General features: G+C 31.6%; 1 protein-coding gene across 1 annotated transcript in view; it reads left to right on the top strand.

The window, feature by feature from the left end:
* The window catches only part of LOC106458780 (ketohexokinase-like), a 19832-nt gene extending 11815 nt beyond the window's left edge, over positions 1–8017 (top strand). The window contains exons 4-6 of the mRNA XM_013918329.2: positions 394–466; positions 2966–3198; positions 7701–8017. Coding sequence (XP_013773783.1) covers positions 394–466; positions 2966–3198; positions 7701–7980 — 586 coding nt within the window. The 3' untranslated portion in view covers positions 7981–8017. The remainder of the gene's footprint in view (positions 1–393; positions 467–2965; positions 3199–7700) is intronic.
* Positions 8018–11221: the final 3204 nt, after the last annotated feature.

Raw genomic sequence — 11221 nt, 5'->3', positions numbered from 1 at the left:
TGGAGAATGCATCAGGAGAGCTGAGGTTAAGATGGTTAAGAGTTTTAAGATTGTAGCAATAAGACCTGTAGCTGACTCTGGTTCACTAGAATTTATCGTTCTCTCTTCAGTTTGAAAGCTAGTTTTATTCTGTAGTTACACCAGTATATAGTTTTGCTTACCTTTATTGTTGTTTGCATTTGTTTTTGCATAGTCGTAATGGTAGTGAAACAGCTGTGTGAGTTTATAATAGAATAACCAGGTATGATCCATCAATTTGTATAGCTATAGAAGTTTGTTTCATGTTCTTCTATAAATTGTTTTTTTCTCGATAATTTATAATTTCAAGCACTTTTGATGCTATCGTTTTGGGGCTTATTTTTATTGGAACAACCTTTTGTCTCATCTTCCTAGCAATCTACCTGAATTGAGTTGTGAAGAATTTAAAAAAATAAACTTAAAGGAATATAATTGGATCCATTTTGAGGTAAAATACTTTTAGCACTACAGTATATATTGTTTAAAAAATAATGTTCATAAAGTTATGGTAAAAGAGTGACAAATACCCTTGAATAGCATTGTTTAATATCTTGTACAATGAAGCTATTTTAAAATGCATTCTTTTTTAATAAAAAAGGAAATAGTATGTTTTTCCTAACATCTTTATGATCAGTCTTTCCAAGGAATGATTAACCACAATTTTGAGAGTAAGGTTTTTAAATTAATGTCTGTATTGTATTTGCACATGTGAGTGAAATGTGTGTTAGTGAAGAATTTGTAATTAGGAACGAGTATTAATGAATGTATCTTTTGATTAAGTTGCTTTATAAAAAATTACGGATGCACTCTTTGACTGCATTTATAAAGCAGTTTTACATGTTACTTAAACTATCTAGAGATCTAGATTTATTTTCCAAAGTTAAGTGCCCAGACATCCATATATATGTAAGTTACATCATATACACTAGGCCACATTTTCATTTATTATTTAAAAGTTTTAATATCTACGAACTTCCCTGTACAATGAAGAAAAGTTGCAATTTAGTAGTTGTAAAATAAACCATTTCTTTTTTTTTCTCTATAAATGGTTTAGGTGTGATAAACATTATTTTCAGAATATTAGATTTTGTAATGATTACTGTTTTCATAGCTATTTCATTGCAAGCCATATCTTACCACAGTAATAAATGTTGTACAAAAGGCTTTTTTTAACAAAATTTGTAGTTGTTCTTCAAGTGAAAGACTCAAATGTTATGAAAGTTGTCTGAAAAATATTATTATTTTTAATGTTAAACCAATTGAAATAAGGTTGGCTCACCTCTGAAATACAGAAAACCTTTCCTTGTTAAGTTTTACATTTGTATTGGTATTATTTCTTTTCTCTCTCTGATATGTTATATATTTTCAATATTAAAACTATTTCCATTATAGACGAGGTGCTTGTGTCATGCAAGATGATTTATGTACTTGATTTTTGTATTTTTCCCACTGTCTCCTGATATTGGGGTTGCAGACTTTTTCCAAACTGGCTCTGTATTCATACACTTCCTAATCACCTTCTACTCGATCATCTCAAGTTTTTGATTAGGCCGGTTGATGGAGAGGCGATGTTTCATCTGTTTTTTACCTTTCACCAGACATTAGTTCTCTGCTCTGCATGTAATGATTTGTCTTGTTTTGAGACCTTTTTCTTGGCCAGTTATAAGTTATTCTTCAAGCTCAGTGGAATCCATCTCTTGTGACTTTTAATTATTTAACTGCTGTTAACCATTTTCGAGGTGTCTGGGATTGTGAATAACTTTGACTTTAAAACAAGCAATACAAAACAAGAAAGAGACAGTAATTAATTACAATCTCTTATTGAGACTATATTTATATTGATTAGTTCAATCAGGACTTTTGCATGTTCTTTATCCTCTGTATTTATCTATCACCTAACGTTCCTGTTCACAAATCTATGGGTGTCTTAGGTTGAGAAGTTCAAATGTAAGAAATACATTTTATATTATTTTGTAAATAACTTAAGAAAATAATTTCTACATTTTTAAAATTAAAATGAATTTCAAACAGGTACTACTTTCCTCTGATCTTTCTCTCCTGCTTGAACACAACTGAAATTTCATTGACTAACTTTCAATAAAATCTAAATTATGGTAGGAAAGCAGAACTTATGTAGGACTCCTTACTCTTACACAATTAGTGGGAGAGTGGAGAATTTATGGGTAAGTGATGCATCCTTTGCATAATGGACATTCAGAAAATATTTAGTTGCATGTTTTGTTGACAACATAAGTTCAAGTTCAACAAGGAAAGGTTTTCAGTATTTCAGAGATAAGTTCCTGTTTGAAATTGAATTTAATTCTAAAAAATAGAAAAATTCAGTTATCTACAAAATGAGATAAAATTTGTTTCTTGCATTTCAATTCTACTAAACACAAGCAATAAAACCTGGGACTAGTCTGTTTGTAAGTTAATGCTTTGTTGTTTTTGATTAAAATTCCACATAGCCAAATTTTTCATTTAATTTGATGGACAATTTTTTGTTGAAAATCCTACCTCATACTTCTCTCTTTCTAGTTATTTATTATTGTTGGATACTTAGAATTAAACTAAAAAATTATAGCTTACCATAAACCTAATTCTCTGTACAAGGCAAAATTGTGTTATGATTGGTATAACTTAGACACAAAAAAATATGGTGTTTTAGTCCAATTTTTGTAGTTAATAACATAACACTTCATACATTTCCTATATATAATCTCGGTGAAATGAGAAAAAAAAAGAAACACGAATTATCTTTGTGTGCTAACCTCATAAGAAGATTTTATTTCTTGATGTCTTTTTGCTTTGTTCAACTTTCACAGAAAAATATTTTTTGTAAATTTTTGTAGTATTTAATCAGTTATTTAAATGGTAAATTTCTTTGCATTTTTTCATCAGAGTTTCTGTTAGATGTACTGGTTGCTAGTTTTTCTTCTCTTTTAAGGGAAGGAATGTGGCAGAAGTATGTAAAATGATTCAGCACATTGAAAACTGGAATGAAAATCATCCAACAGACAAGATTTTTGTGTCTGTTGAATTAGAGAAAGCTAAAACACCATTAAGAGAACTGCTTGATAAAGCAGATTTTGTTTTTATTGAGAAAGATTTTGTTAAACTTTTTGATATTGAAAGAATGGAAACTGCGGTTCGGGAATTATCACAAATGGCTCGGCAAGGGTGAGTATATGTTTTATAAAGTAGTTCTTTTTTAGATCTACAATTAATTTTCAGTGTCTTGATTTTTTTGTACAAATAAAGCATGGAACTTGTATCTAAGTTTAGCAAATAACTTAAGATTAAACATTTTTTTGTCAGTTGTGATACATTTACTTTAATTACACAGCTAACTAATGTAAAATGTTTGACCATAAGACTGCAGAATTTCTTTTCATATTTTTATTCTATTAACTAGATCAGTTGAAAAAAAATTACTTTGAAATTCCCAAATAAAAAATATAAGTTTGTAATTTTGAGTATAAGCACTATTTCATTAAAAACTTGTTTATGAAAGTTAAAGTTTTAAAACATTGAAAAAATTAAAAAAATTATTTATAAACATTAGGTGTGTATATCATCAGGCAATATTCACAATTATTTTTGTTAAGAACAAGTGAGGAATATTTAAGGTTACTTACTAGCTTCTTAATCTCTTTGAAACATTTTAAGCACATAATTTGTTATGTTTTACAACTTTTTGAATATCATGGGAAATTGTTCATAGTAAAAAAATAAATCACCCAATCAAAAATTTATAAATTAAAATACATTAACATTTTCATCAAAGTAGAAAATAAATACACAGCATTAAATTATGAGAATAGATAAGACTCATTTCAGAAAGCAGAGAGAAATTATTATAACTATAGGCCACATGTAATACAGGTCTTTCATTGATGTGATATTACTCTATTCTTTGGTATATAAATATAATTATAATTAATTAATAACTCGTATCTACATCTATATGTAGTACCTTGTCTAATAAGTTTTCAATGATTAACCTTTTTAAACTAGAATATGCTGGACCCTTTTACATTTTATTTTCTATGCTGTATGAAACCTCGGCCACTGCAACTTACAGCTAATACTTATAAAATGTAGTACATCCACTGTTTGGAGGTAATGTCATTATTAGTAGTGACATTACTAAGGATGTTACTTTTTAGTAACGTTCAAGGTAACACTACTTTTCAAATTTAGTAATGTTTTCAGAAACATTCTTGAATTTTTAGTCAAAACAGCACATTATGTGTTACAACAGCTTCTAATGTTTGGGCAAAGATCCTGAGTGTCTCAACAAAAGCTGAATGGAGTAATATTGGACTTTGTGGTTTCAGAGATTTTGTCATTTAGAGTTGTTGAAACTACATCCTTTAGAAGTTTAATCATGTCGCTACAGCCCACAGGAACAGTCATTTCTTTAAGAACATTAATGAGGCAAATGAATGACGCCTTTGAGGAAAAAACTAGCCTTCTAAACCCCCAAGTAACAGTACTCAAGACTGTTGCCAGGACTGCTGACTGCTGGAGATGTAAAAACAGGTAATTAAGTAATAAATTGTCTCTAATTTTTTTAGTTTCTAATATTCTCACATTTTTTAAACTATACAATGCTGGAGGTATGTTTTTTGCTCCTGACTTAGGAACGTTGATATTTTATTATATTGTCTTCATATTACTATAGTTAATTTTTAAATATTGGAGTTAACTTGTTTTGTTACTAAACACAAACTTGGAAACTGATGGACTATTATTAAATTTCAGAGCCTATTTAGGAATAAACAAGGATATGCTGGAACAGTTAATGTCCTGTTGTTGTATAAAAGGATGTCATACCTACGATCTCATTAGAAAGGTACTAGAAGTTGTACATGTTGAATATTACATCCAGAATAAAATTGTCAAAACTGCAACAGATAATGGAAACAACTTCCTCAAGGCTTTCAGGTTTCAGGTTAGTGGCATGTTTTAAAGTTATATGAAGTTGCCTATATATTTAAATCACTGCATATGTACAATTTCAAGCAATAGCCCTTAGTCAGGTGAGTCGTTACCACGTTTTCCATGGCCAGCTCACTGCCTCCATGGAATTACTCCCATTTTTTACATAACGCATGCATTGGCCAATTAGGGAGAAGCTTTAAAATATCCCGATAAGAATATATAATGAGACAGAGAGAGAGCAGTTTGTATTATATAAATATGGGTGTGGAAATGAATTAATAAATGATAGAAGGAGTGAAGTAATGGGAGGAGAGAAGGTATACATTGTCTATATAACAGACACAAATTACAGCTCACATTCATATAATTATCCCTTTTATGCCTAGGAGTCTTTCCTTAATCATAATAAAATCATCTGGTGTTAGCCAGAATAAAATATTAAGTGGACAATTTGTATTTGTGGAAAGGTTAATTATATTATATATATGTATGTATGTATGTATATGTAATATTTGGATGCATTGGTTGGTTGGTTGTTCTGGGTCACTTGGTTAGATGTCAGATCATAGCATTACCCTATGTGGTCAGATTATCGGTCATGTTATTAAATGTCAAAATTATATTTTGCACTTATGTTGTAAGTTTAAATAATAGAGTGATAACTTCTTTTACAGACTGTTCTCCAACTATGTATCCACCATCTCTTCTGACCAACTGTATGGTGATGTTGCTGGTTGTGATGATGATGCAGTCATAAGTAAAGATAATGATGATGACACAGATGAAGATACTGTAGAAATTCATTCTCTAGCCAATATATTAGTTTTTGAACATGAGGTATTATGTCGTTTGTTTATATGCATTTTGCCAGACCATCAAAGGTGTGCTTCTCGTACATTAAATCACGTTGCTACTACTGATTTAACTAAAGCTTTCAGTAACGCTAGTATAAAATAAATGTCTTGTTAGCAAAAGCTCAAGCCTTATGGAATAAACAGAGCAGAAGAGGGATGCTTGGTTGTTTCTTGTCCAACTCGTTGGAATTCATTGTTTGATGCTCTAAATCGTGTAGATCAATTAATATCTAGAAGTGAGTCAAGTGACCAAGAGCTACATCAAGCTTATCATCAACTGAATCCAATTGAGAAAATTCTTATTTTGGAATACATTGATATCATGAGACCTATTGCTAGAGCACTTAACATCTTGCAGTGTGAGAACAAAGTATTTATGGGACTACTAATTCTGACCTTGCATGTTTGTCTAGCAAAATTGGGCAATTTGAACAATAAACAGTAACAAATTTGTAAACCTCTAGTTGAAGTATTAATTTAAAGCATAGAAACTATGTTTGATAACATGTTCAACAATGACAATTCAATTCTTTCAGTGTGTTTTCATCCTAACTTCAGACTCTCCTGGCTTCCAGAAAATCTGAAGGGAACAAGTTCAACAAAATGTTATTTCAAAGATAGAAGAACACACAGCACAGTATGGTACATAACAGAAACAGAAAACGAATATTTAAGATGCCTGCAAACAAAGGAGACAAACAGTACTGAACACAGAAGTGCTTAAGTAGTTGGTGCTTTTCTAAATAAACCTCTTGTAAAGTCTGTTTTCATTTCATTAAATACAACTATCTCATCAAGTGCCATAGTTGAGAGGGTTTTTTTCAGTTGGTAAAGACGTGCTGAGTGTGAAAAGAGTAGGAATATCTGATGCAAGTTTCGAAAGTGTTGTTTTCTTGAAACGTAACAGTGATATTGGCCTCCCAAAATAATCGTTTTAACACTGCAATTATTACATGAAGTAAACTCTGTTAGATTATCTCACACTAATTGATAGGCTACTTATTAGTTATTTTAGCCATTTGAATTCCTTTTTTCTTGTATTGTCTAATTCATACATTGCTCTTACTTTGAATATTATAAAAGAAAAATAAAAGTAGCTCCTTTAATTGCTATTATAAAACCTCCCAATGTATAATGCATTTTTTTCTTCAGTTCAATGATTGTGGTTCAGTTCTGTATAAATATGTGTAATATAATATATAATGTACACAGTGCAGGTTTTATGTACAGAATACAGGTATCTATTTGAAAAATAACAAGTAATGAGTCATTACTCATTACATTTTTAAATAAGTAATGTTTTGGGTAATGACACTAATATTTTAGCAGCTAATAGCTAAAGTAATGTCATTACTTTTTTCTAGTAATGTGCCCAACACTGAGTACATCTTTAAGAACATAGCCACATTTAAAAATTTAGTAAATCACTGAAGTAAAAGTGGTGTATCATAAATAACACTGTATTGAACATATGTATTCAACTATCAAAACACATTGAAAATTATGTGTATGACAACTTTTTTAACACAAATCTATAATAAATCTATTCTACAACATTTATAGATTCGCCTAATGTGTACATGTGCTGAATTGCAGATATTGGCGTAAGGGTTATTCCATTTCTCATTATCAACTGTCAGTAATTATAATTTATTAAGGCATTATTAGTATTAGAAATATAAATTTTTTATATATACACTAGTCATAAATTCATGTATTCATGTGATTGAACAATTTGTCATCAGTCAAAGTATTGAACATTAACTGTAAAGTTATTACAAACTAGTGTAGAAATATTGTAGAGAATAAATAGTGCTTGTAAATTGGAGTAAATTAGGCTTATCCATATTATCAAATAGTTTTTCTTTTCATAACTTGCAGCTCAATTCTCATATGTCCTTGGGGTGACCTGGGAGCTTGTGCCTGTGACATAGATGGAAAGCTTGTCCTTTCACCAGCTTATCCACCCTTAAAGTTGGTAGATACTCTAGGAGCAGGAGATACCTTTGTTGCTGCCTGTATCATGGGCTTAAGAAATGGACAGTCAGTTGAAGAAGCTGTTACCCTGGGCTGCAAATTAGCAGGAGCAAAATGTGGATTAGAAGGTTATAGCTCTCTTGCTAATGTATATGAAAAGGTGAAAGAGGATAAACATAAATAAAGTATTCTACAAACTTTGGAAATGTACCAAACATGTACATAAAGAATTGTTATTGCACTATTATTTTCTTGCCATTATCTGCAAACAAAAACGGTAAAAAACAGCAATACAAAACGTGCCATTCATACATAATCAGATAAAATAATCTGTATACTCATAGATAATATACAAATGATTGCCATTTTTACTTATTCTCCATAGACCTGTAAAGATATAAGTCTTATACACATATTGAATATTTATGCAGCTTCACCCTACTGACATGTGGCACTTTGTGAGAAGCTTTCACTTGATAAGCATGTTTTGGTTAAAATATTTATAAATGTTGCATAAAAAGAAATCGGCTTAAACAATCTTATGTACTTGTAAAAACTATTATGGGATAAATTGGATTTTATTCACCTTCAGATTTTAGAATACAAAAAATAATGGATGAAAAGCAGCTGTTCTTTGGCAGAACTTTTTCTAAGCTGATAAAAAAGAAAGACAAGAAATGTAAATCTGATTATGAATTTGAATTCCTATTCTCTCCAAGCATTTGAAGGTAAGTGTTGCATTACTTTCTTTGTTCTGCAGAGACACTTGTGTGTTTTTGTAATTCTAAAAACTGATTTAATTCATTTTCACATAGAATTTGTTAATCTAGATGGGAAGCCATTGTGTTTCGATTTTCGACCATATTTTGTTGCTTTATTTGTATTAGGTCTGTTGACCTCCACTGATCAACGGGGAACATTCCCATCAGATGAACATGATTCCAGTAAAATAGTGATCCTGCACTGTGAAGCTGGTGTAAATGGACTCAATTGCTTACTATTGTTAGAGACTGGAGTCAACAAGTACAAGACTGAAAGAAGTAGACCTACAATGGGATATTTGTCTTATTGATTCACCCCATATTGGTAAAGTGAAACATTCAAGGTTTTTTGCTCTAATTTGGATGATGTTAAGGCCTTGATCAATTCTTACCATCCTATGTGTACAAGACAGGTTGTGTGATGGACGGGTTCATGGAGAAGTAGCAGCACTGCTGCTTGACCAGCATGCACCTTCCAATATACTACTGGTAGCTGTTGCAGTCTGTGTTATACTGTCACACTTGGTTCTTTTTACCTGTTACAAGGAGATGATTTCAATCTGGCAGACCCGGATGAACTTATCGAGCAAATTTCATCTCTTTTTCTTTATCCTGGGAGACTTTATTGGACATAATTCACTCTGGGGTGGTGAAGATACTGATGGGAGGAGTCGAGCTATGGAACATATGCTCTCAGGTCACAGCCTTTCTCTTTTCACTAGTGAAGCATCTTTCTATTTGCATGTGGACTTTTACAGTCAATCCCACTATTAGTTAGTAAAAGAGTTGTCTAATAGTTGGCGGTGATGACTAGCTGCCTTCCTTCTAGTTTTACACTGCTAACTTAGGGACGGCTAGCGCAGATAGCCCTCGTGTAGGAAATTCAAAAACAAACAAGCAAACGCTGCCAATGTGTGGATGATTTTCAGATTTCTTGTCGCTAATCAAATATGAGTTACATTGAGCGGCAGCTCTAAACTGCCCTCAATAAATTATGTGAGTGAACTACTGCCAATGGTTTTAAATTTTCGTCCATCTAAAACCATTTGCACGCATTTCTACCATAAATGGAAACTGAGCTCCTTCTGGAAGATGAACAAATTCCCCTGGTGGCTGAAACAAAGTTCTTAGAACTCTCTGACAGTAAACTGACTTTTATTCCACTCCTAAAGCAACTTAAGTGCATGTTCTTCAAGATGTATTATGCCCTCATTCAGTCTAAGCTGGACTACGGGTCTTTGGTTTACACTTCGGCCAGAACTCTGCATTGAAGATGTTGGACCTTGTACGTCATTAGGGGATCTGACTCTGCACAAAGGCATTCCATTCTTTTATTTCCAGTAAATATTTTGTTTGTAGTCCTTTACACTTCACTGTGAGACATTTCACCTTTCTTTACAGTATACTGTACATCTCTGATCACCGCTACAGCATCTCACCAGGCATTGTGTCTTCATGCCTCGTTGAGCTATGCATTTTGCATATAGATGAGCTGTTGTTGGTACTCTTTTTGCCTTCATGCCCAGGCAAAGGAATCGAGTATGACATTGGATGAAGTATATTGGTATTTCTTTATAGTATTACTGGCCAACTTTCTCGCTTAATTTAACACTGTAATAGTTTCTAAGTCTAGTTGTTTGGCAACGTATACAGTCTTCGATTCTACTCGAGACAATTATTTGTGTGACAACTAATCCGTTTTAAGCCAAAGTCTTATTTAAAGGGACAATATAGTTTAATATTTACAAAGCAACGGCTGTTACGTTTATCGTTTATAAATTTCAACCCATTTTGGTTTTTAAGTAAACAATTATATAGATTCCTTCTATGTCGTATTATCTGTTTTTAGTTAGTATATGTTAGTATTTAAACTACCATTAATTACGTCTTTCACTCACACACTCTTAATAACGATCTAGGTTTATGTTCAAAATGCACTCCTGTCCGACTAGGGGAGGATTACCAGACTTGAAACAAGAAATGCATTAGTAATCTGGGAATACTATGTATGAGTTACACTTATAAAAGTGTCCGAACTTTGCCGAGAATCAATTGAATAACTAAAGCTGAATTAGTGGCGTGCGTTTCAAAATTAGCAGATCTTGATTTCAGTTTTGATTAATTTAATGTGTTTTATGTACATAAAAACGTAATTTTAAAACGTTAGTAAACTTTGTTGCCATCACAATAAACTAAGAATCTAGTAATTCACTAACACTAATATTTCTGTGTACGTGGGTAAACTAATAAAAACAGCGTTTCTTTTTACATCTAAAATGCGTTGCTTGTTTATCGTTAGAAGATAAGAGTAAAGAACAATTGTACTCAATTGTTATATCATTTTATCTACAGAAAGAGCTATTTCCAATGTATTTAATGACAAATATTTTTTATTCATAGCAGAACATTAAAACTGGAAGTCTACTAAATTTTTAACATATCAAAACAAATTATGAAAAAAAGCTGCCCTTTGAAGTACGGTTGTTGAACACCTGGTAACTAATAAACATTAGTCACGGCTGAATGTCACGTTACATCTCGTGCATATAAAGGTATTGTTCTTATGTTAAACGTTGTGTTTCAACTATATAAGTACAACAAATTATGGAACGCAAACTTTTAACCTTCAATCTGCTCATTCTAATGCAGACAATCGTAATAATT

Source organism: Limulus polyphemus, unplaced genomic scaffold (genome assembly GCF_000517525.1).
Source record: "Limulus polyphemus unplaced genomic scaffold, Limulus_polyphemus-2.1.2 Scaffold513, whole genome shotgun sequence".
NCBI classification, from domain to species: Eukaryota; Metazoa; Arthropoda; class Merostomata; order Xiphosura; family Limulidae; genus Limulus; species Limulus polyphemus.
This window is presented reverse-complemented; position numbering and strand designations above follow the sequence as displayed.